Consider the following 19687-nt stretch of genomic DNA (forward strand, 5'->3'; position numbering starts at 1 on the left):
GAACCCGAACATTTTTCGAAAGTTCGGCCGAACTCGTCGAACCCGAACATCCAGGTGTTCGCTCAACTCTAGTGATGGCCTATTCTGAAGACATGCCATCACTTGCTAAAGACTTTTCATCCCTTTTAAGTATATATATTTAGCAAATATTGTACATTGCCTCCATGGGTGGTCACAAATGGTCAGATGCTAAATAACAGCATTGAGCTGTGAGACATTTGCCCATCTTTTAAGCTATCAGGACATGTTAGTTAATACTTTAAAATTTGTGACTCTTTGCATCTTTTGAAGGCTGAAGGTGAATTTCATGCCTCCAAAGTTCTAACAGGATCATGTACATCTCATATATGCAGTGAAAATGGAAGTGTGGTTGGTCAAACAGCAAAGCAACATGGATGTCAGGAAGGTTTACACTAGCACTTCCCCTTATCCTGATCTGCAAAGTGTAGGAAGGCGCAAGGGACTGTCGTTGACGAAAGGTACTTGTCACCAAGGTTCCTGGCCTCAGTGGAGTAAGAGCCAGTTTTCATGTGTCAGCAGCAGTTGCTGTTGGTCACCTTGCTATTTAGTATAGCTGTAATAGCTGATCCAGGACGGATCTTACTGTGAGTAGTCAAAGATCTGGGTGGGTGACTACTCCCCATGTTCCAGGCCAGGTTTTTACTGGCCTATATAAAAAACACAGCCAGCAGTGTCAGATGGTGGTAATTTCCTCTCTCTCTCTGACAGAGGAGCTCTGGCAATCGCTGGATTGGGATCTGAGCTATGTGCTAGGCTGGAGGCCTGATAACAGGTGACTGTTTTGCTGTATGAAATGTCTAGGTGTGAACGAACACCAAAACTGCAAATGGACTATTTTGTTGCCACAAGTGTGAATAAAACACTGAAGTTTTTGAGTTACAAACTGGTCTTTGCCTCTATACTGCACCAGCTTGTCCTGTCTACCAGAACGAATGGCCACAATTGGTGGAGGATGCGGCAGGAGCAGTGAGGCCGACGTGAATGCCAAAATATTTGTTGGTTTGCATTTTTGAACACTGTTGTATGTCATACATCAAACCAGCGGTATTACAACCCATGCCCCACGACAAAATGAAGGCTGTTGTGAAGACCCTCATGGAGGCTAATTTGCAGCAGCGAGAGACAAACCTGCAACAATGGGTGGCTAACAAGCAGCAGCAAGAGACCAACCAGTTGCTGCTACAACACGTGATGGCTTTGCAGACAGCCACGATGCCCGGAAGGCAGTCCGTGCGGTGATTCCTAAGATGACATCCGCAGACAACATCGAAACCTACCTGGCGATGTATGAGAAAGTGGCCACAAGGGAGAAGCTGGCGAGACCAGTGGGCTGTGGTCGTCGCTCCGTTTCTGGCATCCGATTCCCAACAGGTGTATTTCGACTTGCTGGACGATCAAGCAGCTGTCTACCACACAGTAAAGGGTGAGAGTTTGGCAAGACTGGGGGTGAATGTGTTGGTCCGGGCCCAGCAGGTACATCAGTGAGCCCGCGAGACCCCAGTATTATGACTTACTCCACCTTTTGCAAAAGTAGCTACAGCCTAATGTGCTGAGTCCCATGGCTATGCTGGACAAAATATTGGCTGACATGTTCTGGGGGGCTTTACCACCCCCTCTCCAGCAATGGATCGGTCAGGTCTCTCCAGGTAATGCCCTTGAGATGGTCGACCTGGTGGAACGCTATGAGGCTACCCGGAATCTACAGAGGGATTCATTTGGGAGGTGGGCAGTCAAATCCTGTAAATCTCCACCCCAGATCCGGAGACTTGTGCCAACCAAACCCGCCCGGGATGTACACCCGGCTCCGATAGTCTGCTGGCAGTGTTGGGAGCCTGGCCATGTACAAGCTGACTGTCCACATAAGGTGAAACCCAAGGACACGAACTATGGCTTCTGTCAGTCATTATATGCCAGGAAGCTGTGTGCAGCGGGTACCCCAGAAACTCAAAATCACTTGTGCCAGGTGTAAGTGGAAGACACTTCAGTAGAGGCCCTGCTGGACTCAGGGAGTCTGGTGTCCCTAGTAAGGGCTCCCCTGGTACAGTCCGCTGAGTATACTGGCCGGAAAGTTGGGGTCATGTGCATTCATGGGGACTTAAAAGACTATCCCACCGCCCTGGTGTCTCTAACCACGGGGGCCGGCAGGTGGACTCACAAAGTGGCAGTTGCCACAAACTTACACTACGAACTTATAATCGGGAGAGACTTCCCAGGTTTCCCGGCACTGAGGCCTGCTATGAAAGTGACTGATACCCATGAGACAGGGGTAACCCTGGCAGAGTGGCCTTGCTCCGGGGGAAGGCCAGAACCCTGGGAACCCAAGGCCGAAGGGCCAGCGGTAGGGCTGACCGCCACTTCGGTGGAAGAGGGGGAGACAACCCCACTGAGTTTAATGGTGGGAGACATGGAGGACTTGCCGCCGGGGCTTGAGCTGGCAGACCTCAATGTCTCCGGGGATAATTTTGGTACTGCACAACACCGAGACTCAACCCTATCCCGAGCCTGGGAAAATGTATTAATAGTAGATAGTGAACCACAACTTGCTGGGGCAGAGTCGGTGTTCCCCCATTTTGTGGTTCAGAAGGATATGTTGTATTAGGTAAACCAGCTGCGGGGTGAACCCATTGAACAGTTGGTGGTGCCCCAAGCTTATCGCAAACTGGTGTTAGAGTTAGCCCACCAACCTGTTCTCGGGGGTCATCTGGAAATATAGAAAACACAGGACCGGATACTACAACGGTTTTACTGGCCTAGTGTGTTTAGGGAGGTGGGCGAATTCTGACCTGCCAGGCAACTAGCCCCCAGCACCTTTTCCGCAGTCCCTTGGTACCTCTCCCGATCATCGAGGTACTGTTTGAGAGAATTGCTATGGACCTCGTAGGCCCAGTACCGAAGTCCGCTAGAGGACACCAACACATCTTGGTCATCCTAGACTACACCACTCAGTACCCGGAGGCGGTGACACTGCGACATACATCGGCTGAACATATAGTTAAGGAGCTAATGGAGATGTTCTCTCGAGTGGGGCTACCTAAAGAGGTTCTGACTGACCAGGGGACCCCTTTTATGTCCAAGGTCATGAGAGAACTCTGTAAGTGGCTGCATATCAAACATTTACGGACATCCGTGTACCATCCGCAAATGGACGGTCTGGTTGAAAGGTTTAACAAAACACTAAAAACCATGTTAAAAAGGGTGGAGTCTAAAGATGGGAAGGACTGGGACCTTCTTCTGCCCCATCTCATGTTCTCTGTGCGAGAGGTACCCCAGGCCTCTACTTGGTTTCGCCCTTCGAATTGCAATATGGCAGACATCCTTGCGGTATGTTAGACGTAGCCAAAGAGGAGTAGGAGCAGCAACCCACTCTGCATAAAAGTGTCCTTGAGTATGTTACCAAGATGCAACAGCGGATAGAGACCATTTTGCCTCTTGTCAGGGAGCATATGGAGGCCGTTCAGCGAGACCAAAGTCAGATCTATATTCGGCAGGCTCGGGTCCGGATCTTTAACCCGGGTGATCGGGTTTTGGTTCTGGTGCCGACCGTGGCAGAGGGCCCTACGAGGTACTTGAAAAAATTGTAGAGGTAAATTATAAAGTACACCAGACATGGAGTTGAAAGCCGGAGCAGGTGTACCATGTGAATCTACTCAAACCATGGAAAGATAGGGAAACCTGTCCTAAATACAGCCAGCGGCCAGGTTTTCTAGAAGAAGCGGTTTTGGCCCCTCTGTCTGAAGCAAGGGAAGCGCCTTCCACAGTAAGAATTTCTGACAGCCTCTCCTCTAAGTAGGCTCAGGAGGCCAGGGAGTTTATTAGCCGGAACATGGATGTGTTTTCGGATCTCCCTGGACGCACTTCTACAACTCGGCATGACATTGTCACTGAGCCTCAGGTGAAAGTCCAGCTAAAACCATACCGGGTACCCCAGGCTCGGCGACAAGCCATCTTAGAGGAAGTGCAGATGATGCTGAGGCTAGACGTCATTGATGAGTCTAAAAGTGAGTGGGCTAGTCCTATAGTGCTAATACCCAAGCCAAACAGAACATTCTGGTTTTGTAACGATTTCCGAAAACTAAACGAGATCTCTAAGTTTGATGCATATCCCATGCCTCGGGTGGATGAGCTTATTGAGAGGTTAGGCCAAGCCCAGCATTTTTCTGTTTTGGACCTCACCAAAGGGTACTAGCAGGTACCATTGATGGAGGCTGCCAAAGAGAAAACTGCCTTCATCACACCAGAGGGGCTGTACCAATATAAGGTGTTACCCTTTGGTCTGCATGGCGCCCCTGCCACTTTTCAATGGCTCATGGACATTGAGCTGCATCCACATCGTCGGTACACTTCAGCTTATCTAGACGATTTTGTCATCCACAGTACTGACTGGGAAAGTCATCTACCCAAAGTGCAGGCTGTAGTGGACTAACCCAAAGAAATGCACAATAGGGTTAGAGGAGACTAAGTACCTGGGGTACGTCATTGGACATGGAGTTATCAAACCCCTAGTGAATAAAATAGCGGCTCAGTTGACAGGGCTCTTAAAGGGACGGAAGTCCGTGATGGTCCGCTGGAATGACCAGGCGGAAGAGGCTTTTTCCGCATTGAAGTCGGTCCTGTGCGGGTCACCGGTTTTGGTGACACCCCACTTCAAGAAGGAGTTTGTGGTACAGACCAATGCCTCTGAAGTAGGCCTCTGAGCTGTACTCTCTCAGGAAATCAATGGGGAGGAACATCCTGTTGTTTTTCTGAGCTGCAAACTTACCCCAGTCGAGATCAGGTACAGTATAGTGGAGAGAGAGTGCCTGGCCATCAAGTGGGCACTCGAGTCTCTCCGCTATTATCTGTTGGGGAGAAAGTCCCGTCTGGTGACTGACCACTCCCCTCTCAAGTGGATGAGGCAGGCCAAAGGAATGCTCGGGTCACCAGATGGTTCTTGTCATTAAAGAACTTAAAGTTTTCAGTGGAACACAGGACAGGCCGCTTGCAGGGAAACACGGATGCCCTGTCCCGGGTACACTGTCTGGCAAGTGTTCACCCCCTCAGGGTTGAACAAAGGGGGGAGGTATGTAGGAAGGTGCAAGGGACCGTCGTTGATGGAAGATATGTGTCACCGAGCTTCCTGGCCTCGGTGGAGTAAGAGCCAGTTTCATGTGTCAGCAGCAGTTTCTGTTTGACACCTTGCTATTTAGTATAGCTGTACTAGCTGATCCGTGACGGCTCTTACTGGGAGTAGTCAAAGTGCTGGGTGGGTGACTACTCCCCACATTCCAGGCCGGGTCTTGACTGGCCTATATAAAAAAAACAGCCAGCAGTGTCAGCTGGTGGTAATTACCTTTCTCTCTGACAGAGGAGCTCTGACAATTGCTGGATTGGGATCTGAGCCGTGTGCTAGGCTGGAGGCCTGAGTTTGGGAGGTCTGGTCTGTCCTGAGCAATGCCGATCGGGTGTTAACTAACACCTAGGATAACAGGTGACTGTTTTGCTGTATGAACTGTCTAGAAAAAAACTGCAAATAGACTGTCGTACTGTTTTGTTACAAACTGGACTTTGCCTCTATACCCCGTCCGCTTGTCCTGTCTACCAGAGCGAATCCCCACAAAAGCTTTCTATAACATAGAAGTGCTTCCTGGATATGATGTCTCGGAAGTAATCTTCTACTTCTCTGCCACTGTCCCCAGGAAAGTCATGTGATTGATATTAGGAGGAAGAATTAGGATATTGAGGACAATGCAGAGCTGCACCCAACTTCAGTTATCAGCCCCTGATTATAAAAGTCTTAAGGTGCATTTAGATGATCCAACGAGCAGCCGATTGTTGGGAAGAAAGCGTTCCTTCCTGAATATTGGTGGCTCGTTAAATGGAGATGAAGCACTGCATTTACATGCAGTGATCACCTCCACAGTATGAGGACGAGCGATGGCTGCTGCTACTGTAGCAGCTGTTATGGATTGAGCCACAATCAACAGATTCGGGATCAGATTTGTTCTTTAATACAGTTCGGTATGCACCGTTACTTACAGTAATGGTGAATGCACAAGACTCCCTTAGTCTCATTCTACTAGCGGCCATTTTGTTTGGTTGCAGGCGCAAATACTTTACATTGCAAGCACCAGTTTTTGTCAGGCTGAATTCCGACACTAAGGCCTCTTTCACACGGGCGTTGCGGGAAAAGGTGCGGGTGCGTTGAGGGAACATGCGCAATTTTTTTCTGCGCGAGTGCAAAACATTGTAATGCGTTTTGCACGCGCGTGAGAAAAATCGGCATGTTTGGTACCCAAACCCGAACTTCTTCACAGAAGTTCGGGCTTGGGATCGGTGTTGTGTAGATTGTATTATTTTCCCTTATAACATGGTTATAAGGGAAAATAATAGCATTCTGAATACAGAATGCTAAGTAAAATAGCGCTGGAGGGGTTAAAAAAATAAATAAATAATAATTTAGCTCTCCTTAATCCACTTGATCGCGCAGCCGGCATCTCTTCTGACTTCTTTCTTTGCTGTGTGCAGGAAAAGGTCCTGTGGTGACGTCACTCCGGTCATCACATGGTCCGTCACATGATCTTTTATCATGGTGACGGACCATGTGATGATCTGCTGCGCAATCAAGTGGATTAAGGTGAGTTAAATTATTTTATTTATTTTTTTAACCCCTCCAGCGCTATTTTACTTTGCATTCTGTATTCCGAATGCTATTATTTTCCCTTATAACCATGTTATAAGGGAAAATAATAAAGATCGGGTCCCCATCCCGATCGTCTCCTAGCAACCGTGCATGAAAATCGCACCGCATCCACACTTGCTTGCGGATGCTTGCGATTTTCACGCAGCCCCATTCACTTCTATGGGGCCTGCGTTGCGTGAAAAACGCACAAAATAGAGCTTGCTGCGATTTTCACGCAATGCACAAGTGATGCGTGAAAATCACCGCTCATGTGAACAGGTTGAACAGCATTGCACCCACGCGGAATACTCGCCTGTGTGAAAGGGGCCTAATGCTGGAAACAGGCTGGATCTCTGCCGGGTCCAATTATAATCAATGGGGTCCGGTGGTGTCTCCTTGCTCCTTAAACTCAAGAAGGTGGTCCTATTGTTGATTGACAGCCTTTCCTCTATGACAGTCCATACACTGCTAGCGATCAATCACTGAAAGGTCCATCTGCTTGACTTCAATGCCAAGAATGAGCAGTAATATAAAAGTTTTACAGAATTTTTTCCTTCTACATATCAATCTGCTCAGCTCCTCCTGCTCTATAACATGCTACCTGCAGCTCAAACACCATGTTCAACCAAGGTTCCCTTTAAGTAGCTGCTTAGTCTTCTTAAAAGGCTACGCAGTATCTCAGTGTTAAAAGTTCATGTATTGATCTACAATTTATGAAGGGTAATAAACACATTATGGTATCAGATCATATATAGCTTATAGAAGAACTGCAGCACACGTCTTGCATCAAGGTCTGTCTATCTCAAGGTCTATTTATTGACCAAACTTCATAGTAAAGACATGTGAAATCACAGTGATTACCCACAAGTAAGTGAACTTGTGACGAATTAAATATGTAAAAAAAAAAAGGAAAAATCCTTTATAGGTTGCAAATTCTGTATAAGGTGTCTAATATCAGAACACTTAGGTGTGGCTGTTGCAGACGGATCCAGAACCATTCAACATAAATGGGTCCATGATCCGTCCGCGTGTTCTATTTTTTTCCGGTGCGGAGGCACGGAGAGAAACCCTACGGAAGCACTCAGTAGTGTTTCTGTGGGGTTCCGTGCCTCTGTTCCCCATGGGACCTTCCAGATTCAAGTGAATGGGTCCGCATTTGTGATGCGGTGCACAAACAGCCGGGGCACAGATATTGAGGACCCGCTGTTTGCAAGCTGCAATACAGGCAGGAGAGATAGCTATAAAAGAACGTTCCTCTGACAGCTATTTAGTGTGAATGGCCAATCTCTACCCTGTAATATTATTTCCAATAGCAGAAATCTATGAGCAGTGTCAAAGCAGTTTCACCATATCAAAGTGATCTTCAACACACAGACAAAAGGAATATCACCTTTAAAAGTAAGGTTTTCTTTGAAAGGGAATCAGTCACCATGTTTATTCTGCTATTTCTGAGAGAAGCATAAAGTAGTGACGATTTTGTACCAATTTCAGCGCTGTGGTGTACTTTTTGTGAAATTTATAGTTTTTAGTTGCAGCGCTCATATCACACTGTGATTCTGAAGTCTATAGTAGTCATACAGTGAGAGAACCATGCCCTCCCATCTCTGATTGACAGAAGAAAAGCTGTCAACCAGCGGCAGGAGAAGTCGGCAGCTCATGAGCAGTGATGGCCAGTCCGCAGTGTTCGCCTGCGTACACATGCGATCTGCCATCTTAACTGACAAGTCCAGTGAGGCACAGGTAAGTCCTTACCTGTGCCTGTGCGCGAGCTGGTCTGAAATGAAATGCGGTCTCCGGGAGCAGGCAGTTCCGAGAACAGACTCCGGGGGACTCCGTTCTCGGAACTGCCTGCTCCCAGGGACCGCATTTCATTTCAGAAAGGCTCGCACACAGGCACAGGTAAGGACTTACCCGTGCCTCACTGGACTTGTCAGTTAAGATGGCAGATCGCATGTGATCGCTGGCGAACACTGCGAACTGGCCATCACTGCTCATGAATACAGAGAACTGCTGGCTCACAGCACAATGTGGGCACTGCAACAAAACATTTCAAACTAGGCTCATATATCTAACGGAATGCTGAATTCAGCGTGTCTATCACTAAGTGGTGACAGGTTCCCTGTAATGACTACAGTGCTAGTAGTTTGTTGATCATTCAAACGTTACCATATACACATTTTCCGTTCATACCGTATACACATTTTTAGCATTGTTGTTTTAGAACTGTGTGCAAACCATGGGCCTCTTAAGACCTGTAATACTTTTCTGTCTGCGCCCCCTCCCCAATATCATGTTGGCACTGCTGTGCAGGGTATTGCATTTGCCATTGCTATAGCAGGCACCAGGGGCGGACTGGGAACTAAAAGTGGCCCTGGAAAAAATTGTAAAAGTGGCCCCACGTTTCAGATGGGTTTAAATTGACAGAAAGCGGGACAACATAATTAGGCAGGGACAACAGAAGTAGGCAGGGTCAGCAATACCATAGGGCAGAACAATATACCGCCCCAGCTGAACCAAATACCACAGTGCAGCACAAAATACTGCCACCTATGTCACAGTATTTAACTGTATCGCTGTCCTGTCCTGTCCAGTCCAGTTGCATAAGAGAGAATAAGATCATTATGTACCCAGCTGGCGGCCGTGAGGAGGGCTTGAGTGGCCCTCCTAGGCATTGGCCCACCTGGAAATTTCCCTGTAGGGTCAATGGCCAATCCGCCCCTGGCAAGCACTGTGGGTCTGTAGAAGTTATATTTTAACTGCCTTAGGCTACATGCACAGGATGTTTTTTTACTGCCATCACACGTCTGTTTTAAGACCAAAGGCAGTCTATAGGGTTATTCACATGGCAGTTTTTTGATGGCGAGTGAATAAAAAATAGAACATGTTCTATCTAGTCCGCTTTTCACTAACCGACTGCCCCTATAAAATGAATGTGTCCATTTTTAACGTCCGTTTCTCAAAAAGGCATCAGTGGAAAAAAAAGTCAGTTAAAAATGGATTGTTTATTCATTTTTAATGGATGTTTTTTTTTTTTCACTGTTGTGTGCACGTAGCCTTAATGGTTTAATCCAGGCAATACTGTCCCTTTGCATTTCTTCCTCAGGCCCAGCACTAGGTATAATAGTCCTTTTACACCGCCAGAGGATCGGGACAATTATCTGTAATGGATGTTCTTATAAATCTTTGTGCTACCGATCCCCTGACAAGTGAGCAAAACAAACAAACGGAAATGGCCGGACTGGAAGGGGGGAGAAAGGGGGGCCCCTAAGGGTAGGCCCACATGACGGGGGGTTTGGTTAGTGAGCCCCAGGGAGATTAGGATTGGGGTAGCAGGGGGTGGGGTGGATGCAGGGGGGTCGTATTGGTGGGTTTGAGCAGGAGGGGAGGAGCGTAGGGGTTAAATAGAGTAGGGGGACAGTGGACGGTAGCCATTTTGGTTACCTGAGAAAGCTGGCCAGACCTGTTGCAGAGATGGAGCAGTTGGAAGCGGCGATTCAGGAGCTGCGGGCGGCAGCAGCGGTCCACGGATCGGCATAGGCCCAGGAGCAGGTTCGGTTGTTGCTGAGGGGGGAGGCTGAGGCTCCTGTCTTGCCTCAGCCACCTTTAATACGGCCGCGGCGGGCAAGGCCGCCGGCGCGCTTTAGTCCTTCTTCATCCCCCCTTCGGGCTCAGCGGCGTGTCCGGAGCCCTTCACAGGACCCTTCACGTCGGGCGCCTCCGGTGCCAGCTGCTTCAAGGCCCCGACGTGGAAGGAATCCAATTGGTAGGCGGAGCCCCAGGGGTGGCCGGGCCCGGCCATCTCCTTCATCCAGCGGCAGCGGCGGGGGTTCTGGACCAGGTGCGGCGGGGGCCCCCCTAACTCCTGGCAGGGGGGTGACCGCCCGGCGTGGGAGGAATAGGCTGCAATACGGGGCTGCTGCAAGGGAAGGAGAAACGAGCAGCAGGCCCTCCGTTCAGTGTGTGAGGGGTAGCTCCGCCCACAGTAGCTCCGCCCACCGTGCCTCAGTTAACCCTAGCGTCCCTGGTCTGAGGCTGGCCAGGGGACAGGCAGAAGGGAGAAGATGCAGCAGGACGGATCCAGATTGCCATAGAGAGTGCTGCCTTGCTGCTGACCCCAGCTCTGCCAGGAGGCAGAGTGAAGAGGAGAGCTCTGCCCCTCAGGATCCAGTCGTGGAGAGACGCATCGTCCCTGGTACCAGCGTTTCCAGGGGACAGTATGAAGATGGATTGGCGGCGGGATCCGAAGATCTGCCTCAAGGGACGGTTCGTCTGGAGTCAGGAATCGCGGCTGATGGGGACACAGCACCCAGGCAGCCAGGTGAGATTACTTGGGGACCGTTAGCACAGGTAATGCAGGGCATGGGGGTTGGGGGGGGGGTAGTGGCCCGCAGGCGGATGTCAGCAGGGGTTTAGGGCAATTGTTGGGGGGTTTGGCGGGATTGATGGCTAGTTGGGGGGTGGCGGGGGGATCCCCTTTACAGGCGTGGGGTGTACAGGGTCCGTCGGGAGGTTTCGGGTTGGTGGGTGAGCCTCGGCGGGCATTACCGGGAGTGGGGATGTCAGTGCAGACGCAGGCGGGGGCTGAGGCGGAGGAGGAGACGGTGCGGGTGGACGATAAGGCAAAGGGAGAGGTGTATGTTTGCTTTGAGGGGCCTTTGGGGGCTCATTTGAAGGCGGAGGTGCGGGAGCGGATTTGGAAGGGGGAGTATGTAGAGATTTTTTCTTTGCTCCCCTTGGAGAGGTTTAATCTAGATAGGGCAAAAAAGGACGAGGGTAAAAAAGATGAGGAGGAAAAACGACGGTTCAGGTTGATTCCACGGACGTTTGCTAATTGGTTGCAGGCGTTCGCTATTTTGGCGAGTGTGATTGGGGAGAAGGCGCCGGAAAATTGTTCGGCGCTGTTTTGTTATCTCGATGCTATAGGCGAAGCGTATAGGGTTTACGGGGGGGTTGCCTGGTTGCGTTACGATGAACAATTCCGGCAGAGAAAAGCGGTGCGTCCAGACATAAGGTGGGATCACAAAGATATTGCCTTATGGCTGAGGGTGACGGCACCTGTTAGATCTGGGCAGCCCTTTCGGGGGGAAGGAGGGAGCGGGGGGTCTTCCAGCATGGCGTCGGCCTCAGCAAGAGGCTTGTGCTTTGCCTTTAATGAAGGAAACTGTAGATTCGGGGTTAAATGCAAATTTAAACACGAATGCTCAGGTTGTGGGGGGAACCATGGAGTGGCAAGATGCTTTAGGGGCGGGAAGCAGAAAGGGGACGCCAATAGCAAAGGGGGAGACGCCGGTCAGACTGGAAAGGATGGTGCCTTTTCTCGCTAGGTATCCGGATAGGGCAGCGGCGGTATTGCTTGAGGCAGGGTTTGGGGAGGGGTTTAGGATTCCGTTTGTACCAGGGGGGGCAGTGTTGTTAAAAAAGAATTTGCGTTCGGCTAGGGAGCATTCGGAGGTGGTGACGGATAAACTAAATAAGGAAGTGTTGTTGGGTCGGATGGCGGGACCGTTTCAGGAGCCGCCTTTTGCGGATTTGCGAGTGTCACCGCTGGGAGTGGTCCCTAAGAAGGAGGTGAATAAGTTTCGGCTTATTCATCACCTGTCTTTTCCAAAGGGTTCTTCGGTCAATGATGGTATTGACCCCGCACTTTGTACGGTGGTGTATACGTCATTTGATGCAGCGGTCGCGTGGGTGAAGCGCTTTGGGGCGGGGGCACTCCTAGCAAAGACGGATATTGAAGCGGCGTTTAGGTTACTGCCGGTACATCCGGATTGTCACCATTTGTTAGGCTGTTTTTGGGAGGGGGGTTTCTTTGTGGACCGATGCTTGCCCATGGGGTGCTCTTTGTCATGTGCCTACTTCGAAACGTTCAGTTCGTTTCTGGAATGGGCTGTGATAGACTCATCAGGTTGTGCATCTCTGATTCACTACCTGGATGATTTTTTGTGTATAGGCCCCCCGGGTTCGCGGGTGTGTTCCTTGTTGTTGGAAACGTTACGTTCGCTTTTTGGTTGGTTTGGGGTTCCGTTGGCGGCGGAAAAAACGGAGGGTCCGGTAACGGTATTGAGTTTCTTGGGGATTGTGATTGATTCCGAAAAGATGGAGTGTAGACTGCCAGTAGATAAATTAGAGGATTTAAGAGGGAATTTGGTGAATGCCCAGAGGAAGAAGAAGTTGCAGCTACGGGAGCTTCAATCATTGTTAGGGAAACTTAATTTTGCTTGCCGGGTCATGCCTATGGGAAGGGTTTTCTGTAGACGACTGGCTAGGGCGACAGCAGGTGTGGTTTCGCCTCGTCACTACATTCGGCTGGGGAAGGAATTGCGGGCGGACTTAAAGGTGTGGTTGTCATTTTTGGAAAAGTATAACGGTCGCTCGTTATTTATGGGGGATGTGATGGACTCGTTTGACTTTGAGCTGTTTACAGATGCGGCGGGTGGTTCCGGTTTTGGTGCATTTTGTGGTGGCCAATGGTGTGCTGGGCAGTGGCCGGTAGGGTGGTTTGAGCGCGGTTGGGTGAGGAATTTGGCGTTATTGGAGCTCTTCCCAATTGTGGTGGCGGTGTTATTGTGGGGGGACCGTTTTCGGAATAGGAAGATTCGTTTTCACTGTGATAACATGGGGGTGGTGCAGGCTATAAATGGTTTGTCGGCATCTTCGCCTTTAGTGGTACGGCTTCTTCAGCGGTTGGTGTTGGAGTGCCTGTCGCTTAATGCCTGGGTGGTGGCGGTGCATGTCCCGGGGGTGGAGAACTGTATTGCTGACGCCCTCTCTCGTTCACAGTGGGATCGTTTTCGTCAGTTGGCTCCGGACGCGGAAGCTACGGGCCTACCTTGTCCGGCTTGCCTGTGGGATCTGCTGGAGGAACCGTGAATGGGCTCATTCAAGCGTCGTTGGTGCCCGGTACGTGGGCTATGTATGTCAGAGCTTGGGATCATTGGGAGGCTTGGTGTGTGGATCTGGGGGCTAGGATGGAGGATTTGGAGGTAGCGTTGTTGATGTTTTTGGGCCATTGTAAGGAAGAGGGATGGTCAGTTAGTAAAATTAATGGTTGTATGGCTGGGCTGGCTTTCGGTTTTAAAATGAGACGGATGTTTGATTTTACTAAGTCGTTTCTGGTGGTGCAGGCGTTAAAAGGATGGCGTAGGCTGCGATCAGGGGTGGATACCAGGAGGCCGGTATCGTTTGCGTTATTGTTGGAATTGGGGGAGCAGTTGAGGGGTGTGTGTAATTCAGTGAAGGAGGTCCGTTTGTTTAGACTGGCTTTTTCGCTGGCGTTCTTTGGGGCGCTTCGTTTGGGTGAACTAGTTTGTCCGTCGGTGTATAGACCGGGGGGGTTGATGAGGGATGATGTGGATTTGTTTCCGGATAGGGTGGAGTTCGTTATCCGTAGATCAAAGACCGATGTGGAGGGTCGGGGTCATAGGGTGGTGTTGTTTGCGGTGGAGGATTGTGATATGTGTCCGGTCAGCTGTCTTCGGGAGTATGGTTCACGGGTGGAGGTGGGGCTAGGTCCACTGTTAGTTCACGCGGATGGGTCCTATTTGTCCCGTTTTCAATTTTCGGCAGTGTTTGCAAAATGTTTGCAGGGGTTGGGGCTGGATCGGGAGGGGTACTCCAGTCATTCGTTTAGGATTGGTGCAGCCACTGAAGCAGCAAGGCTGGGTTTGGGGGATGAGGTCATAAAACGCATAGGACGATGGGAATCTACGCGTTTTAGGTCATATGTTCGGCTGAATCGTTTATAAAAAAAAAAAAAAAAAAAAGGGGGGGATGATATTTTGCTTTATGTTGGCAGTGTTGTTCTTGCATTATTTTTCTCGTTTCAGGTGCAGCACCCGCCCTGGTGTGGATTTTGGGACACTCCTATGTTTTCTGGGGGGCCGTTCGGGCAGCAGTTCGGCCGGACGGTCAGCAACTAGGTTTCGACAGGGCGTCGGTGGTGGTAAGATGGATAGGGCGCAGGGGCATGATTTGGAGAGGGGTGCTGCCGGAAGTGCATCGTTTTGCTCGGATGGATAGGGCACCTGACGTGTTGGTGATCCACGCGGGTGGAAATGATTTGGCTGCGAGACCTATCAGGGAGCTGGTGAAAGATATAAAATGGGACATGTTGCGGTTGTGGTCATTGTTCCCTGGGTTGGTGACCGTGTGGTCAGACATAGTACCGAGGCGAGTCTGGAGGGAGGCGAGGTCGTTGGAGGCAGTAAATAAGGCTCGGGTTAAAGTTAATCGGGCGGTTGGGCGGTTTATGGCACGGAACGGGGCAGTGGTGGTCAGGCATAGGGACTTGGAGAGCGGGGTTGGTTCCTTTTGGAGAGCGGACGGGGTGCACCTGAATGCAGTAGGGGTGGATATGTGGAGCCTGGCGCTGCAGGAGGGTATTGAGGTGGCCCTGAGGATGTGGAGGAACGCACAGAGTTGAGGAGTCTAATCTGTGCGTTGGTGGCGGTGGGGGGTCCTTGGAGTTGGTTACGGTGGAGCTGGAGGACATTGGGAGGGCCCCCACGGTTGGGGCTGGACTCCCATGGTGGCCCAGCTGTTGAGGGGGGGGCCATTCTGTGGTGCTTCCGAGCTGGGGGTCACGGCTGGAGGCAAAATGGCTCACCCCGGATCAGCAGCTGGGGGATTTGTGGGGCTCTAAGGACCTCCCCCGTTAGGAGGAGTCATTGTTATGGTTTATGTTATGTTGTATTTATATTAATAAACGGCTGCTGTGGCCAATATATTCCAACAGGTGTCTGAGTCTTTTTGGGATGGTTGGGTATGTTGGTATATGGTGGGGGCGGAACAGGTAAGAACAGTTAGTTGTAGTAGGGGCGAGCAAAATATGACCAATACCCCCGTCAGGAAATGGCCGGACTGGAAGGGGGGAGAAAGGGGGGCCCCTAAGGGTAGGCCCACATGACGGGGGGTTTGGTTAGTGAGCCCCAGGGAGATTAGGATTGGGGTAGCAGGGGGTGGGGTGGATGCAGGGGGGTCGTATTGGTGGGTTTGAGCAGGAGGGGAGGAGCGTAGGGGTTAAATAGAGTAGGGGGACAGTGGACGGTAGCCATTTTGGTTACCTGAGAAAGCTCCCTCCCACCCTCCCTTTTAAGTTTGGATGGGGGGGGGGGCGAGGCGATGTGTGCATGGGGAGATGGGATCGGTCTTGTCACAGTGGCATTGGCGGTGGGGGGTCCTTGGAGTTGGTTACGGTGGAGCTGGAGGACATTGGGAGGGCCCCCACGGTTGGGGCTGGACTCCCATGGTGGCCCAGCTGTTGAGGGGGGGGCCATTCTGTGGTGCTTCCGAGCTGGGGGTCACGGCTGGAGGCAAAATGGCTCACCCCGGATCAGCAGCTGGGGGATTTGTGGGGCTCTAAGGACCTCCCCCGTTAGGAGGAGTCATTGTTATGGTTTATGTTATGTTGTATTTATATTAATAAACGGCTGCTGTGGCCAATATATTCCAACAGGTGTCTGAGTCTTTTTGGGATGGTTGGGTATGTTGGTATATGGTGGGGGCGGAACAGGTAAGAACAGTTAGTTGTAGTAGGGGCGAGCAAAATATGACCAATACCCCCGTCATGACGCCTATGAGCACCACATCTCAGGGCAATAAGCAAAGTTAATGGGGGACCAAGTTTCGTAAGGTCGTTTGTTACCCTTTCACTCGGCATCTGTCTGTGTGAAAGGTTTTTTAAATGAGAGCCAATGAACTTAAATATTGCAGATCATAATTGGGCTGTGTAAGAAGACACTGATACAGTTTTACCCAAATGCTCCTTTAAGGGTAATCCCATATGAGACATTTAAGACATATCCACAGGATATACAATACATGTCTGATATGTTTAGCAATCCAGAGAGGAGATGACTAGGTGGCTCTCAACATTGTAGTTTATAGGAGTTGTGAAACACACAGCTGATTTACTAACTCCCATACACTACAAAAGACATAATTAAGTATGGTCACCTTGTCTCTTTTTCTCTTGAGTGCCAAACAGGGAAGCAGCCCAATGTCCCAATAAGTTTAGTTTCCATATCTGGGACTCCCATTTGTGAGAAATGTACAGCAAATACTGTTGAAATGCCATGTCTCAAATAAGAGTGCCTCTTTGTTTTATTTGCGGCCTTTGGTAGAGCTGCAGTCTATCAATGTGGCCATCAGACCAGATAAAAGACTGTGCACCTCTGCTTTAGTTGGATATACAATCACATTATACAGATTAATAAAAGTTGGAAGCATCCATGCAGATACTGCAGATAGAGATGTACATACCCTGTTGACCACACTGCAGTGAACAGTCCAGATACCAAGCCCAAGGTGCTAAGGTCTTCTTCAAAGCCATTCTCACTGGAAGCAAATGAGATATGAATATTACAAATTGTGGTACTATAAAACCGCAAATGACACAATTACCGTAGCTGCCTGAGCATTTATAACTCACTGCATAATCCAGCTAAAATAAGAAGAATACTAAGAGCTGTCGAGGCATAAGAGAATAAGTAAAAGGGTTAAAAAACTAATATTTATACATCCAGGGCCCGAGAGCGGAGGTTACTGGTTCCTAAGTACATTTTACCACTATAATATGTATAGGGAAGTTTACATCAATCCATAAAGGTCTTTCATTATCTACAGATAATTGGACTGAAGTCATCTATGGTAATCCTAGAATCCACCACTATTTTCAATCATTCGAAGAAGTTTTAGAAAATAATGTGATGTTCAGTCTGATGTTGATATAAGAGACTGGCAGATTTATCGACAGTCGAGGCCTCATAATAACCATATTGTGCCCTGCAGACCCAAGGCCCTGGGCCAAAAATTTGGGCCTGTGTTTTATAATGTAACAAATGCAGAAGAAAAAAAACTTTTCTATGGATGGAGGATGTAATAGCTTCTTGTAAATTCAGGTAATATCAATCTTTCATGTAATATTGTTTAACATAGATTATTAAAGGGATTTTAGGAGATTTTGAAACTGATGACTAGTGTTGAGTGAACTCGAACTCAAACTTTGCCGGAAAAGTTTGGGTTCGAATTCGGTGTTTGGGCATTTAATAAAGCTTTTGAAAGACTGCAGGGTAGCCAATCAACAAGCTTTTAAGCTGTGGGCACTTAGAAGCCAATACAGCCATGCCTAGTAATGGCATGAGTGTGATTGGCCGGTGCATCATGTGACCCAGCCTCAGTCCATCAGCTCTGAGTAGTGCAGGGACAGGAAGCAGGCAGCTGAGGCGAGGGAGAGTGTTAGGAATCTGGCTATTTGTTTTGTGGGTGACCTATAATGATTTTTTGTGGGTGCAATGCACCAGCTTTGCACCCCTGACACAGAAATATAATAATAAATTTGGCTGTTATCCCCTTGGCTACCAAAGATTTTTTCGTTTTTACGTTTTCATTTTTCTTCCCTATTTTCTGTGAGCCATAACTTTTTTTTTATATTTCCGGTCACATACCTGTATGAGGGCTTATTTTTTGTGGGACAAGTTGTACTTTCTAATGCCACCATTAATTATGGCATTAAATGCAGTGGGAAGCAGGAAAAAAAAATTCCAAATGGGGTGGAATTGGAAAAAAAACGCAATCCCTCCACAGTTCAATGGGTTTTGTTCCCACAGCGTTTTGTTTACGGCAAAACTGACCCATGCCCTTCTTTCTCTGGGTCAGTACGATTACAATGATACCCCATATGTATAGGTTTTTCATGCTGTAAAAATAAATGTAAACTTTGATAAAAAAAATAATTTTTTACATCACCATATTCTGACCCCCATGACTTTTTTATACTTATGTCTACTGAGCTGTTTAGCACCTCATTTTTTTTGCGGCACAATCTGTGCTTTTTATTGATACCATTTTGGAGTGTGCATGACTTTTTGATCACATTTTATTTAATTTTTTTTGGGTAACAGCAATGAAAAAATTGCAAATCGGCATTTTGACCCTTTTTTCCGTTCTGTTTCTGTTTTCGGTCACAGTGATACCTATGATGTTTATATTTATTGTTATTTAGGTATTTATTTTTTAATTATATGGAAAGGGGGTGATTAAAAATTTTATATTTTTTAATATATATTTTTTACTTTTTTTTGTGATCATTTTGTGGCTCATATATGAGCTTATTAATTATGTTTTTAAATTTTTCATTTTGTTCTTTCAGGGATTTTATTTTTGCCATTGAATGTCAATTTTGCTCATTTCTTATCCTGGTCTGCCATCTTGTAGTCAAAATAAGAATTGCAGCCTGAATTGCAAGGCTGAAGGTGTTCATCGCAAGTACCGATGCCCCATTTGGCCACACGGGGCAAAGGTTTTTGTGCATTTAGATGCCGTGAGCTCACTTTGTCACGGCATCTAAAGCATTTAATTACCGCGATCGGCATTATTGCCGGTCACGGTAAATAGCAGCAGAGATCTGCCGGCCATGACGCCCACTGCACGCGCGAGCGGGCGCCATGTTCACAAATCGCTCCAGCGCCGTATATGTACGGCGTTGATAGCGAAAGGGTTAATTCTGTGGGTGACCTATAGCGATTTTTTTTGTGGATGCAATGCACCATCTTTGTACCCCTGACACAGAAATATAATAATTAATCTGGCTGTTAATTCTGTGGGTGACCTATAGTGATTTTGTGTGGGTGCAATGCACCATTTTTGTACCCCTGACACAAAAATATCCGTCTGTTAGTTCGGTGGGTGGCATATACCCATTTTTGGTGTGAGATACACGTGCACTTTATACATGACAGGGAAATTATCATAGTTAATCTGACTGTAAGTTCGGCTGGTGACATATACCCATTTTTGGTGTGAGATACACGTGCACTGCATATGTGACAGGGAAATTAATATATTTAATCCATCTGTTAGTTTGGAGGGTGACATATTCCCATTTTTGGTGAGAGGTACAGGGAAATTAATATAGTTACCATTTGTAGTTCGGTGGGTGACATATTCCTATTTTTGGTGTGAAGTACACCTGCACTGTTTACATGACAGGGAAATTAATATAGTTAATCT

At 48.5% G+C, this 19687-nt stretch overlaps 1 protein-coding gene across 1 annotated transcript in view; it reads right to left on the bottom strand.

Moving 5' to 3' along the window:
• The window catches only part of LOC120999221 (MFS-type transporter SLC18B1-like), a 130540-nt gene that overhangs the window by 13229 nt on the left and 97624 nt on the right, over positions 1 to 19687 (bottom strand). The window contains exon 10 of the mRNA XM_040430095.1: positions 16940 to 17014. Within this exon, the coding sequence (XP_040286029.1) occupies positions 16940 to 17014 (75 nt within the window). The remainder of the gene's footprint in view (positions 1 to 16939; positions 17015 to 19687) is intronic.

This window comes from Bufo bufo, chromosome 4 (genome assembly GCF_905171765.1).
Source record: "Bufo bufo chromosome 4, aBufBuf1.1, whole genome shotgun sequence".
NCBI lineage: Eukaryota > Metazoa > Chordata > Amphibia > Anura > Bufonidae > Bufo > Bufo bufo.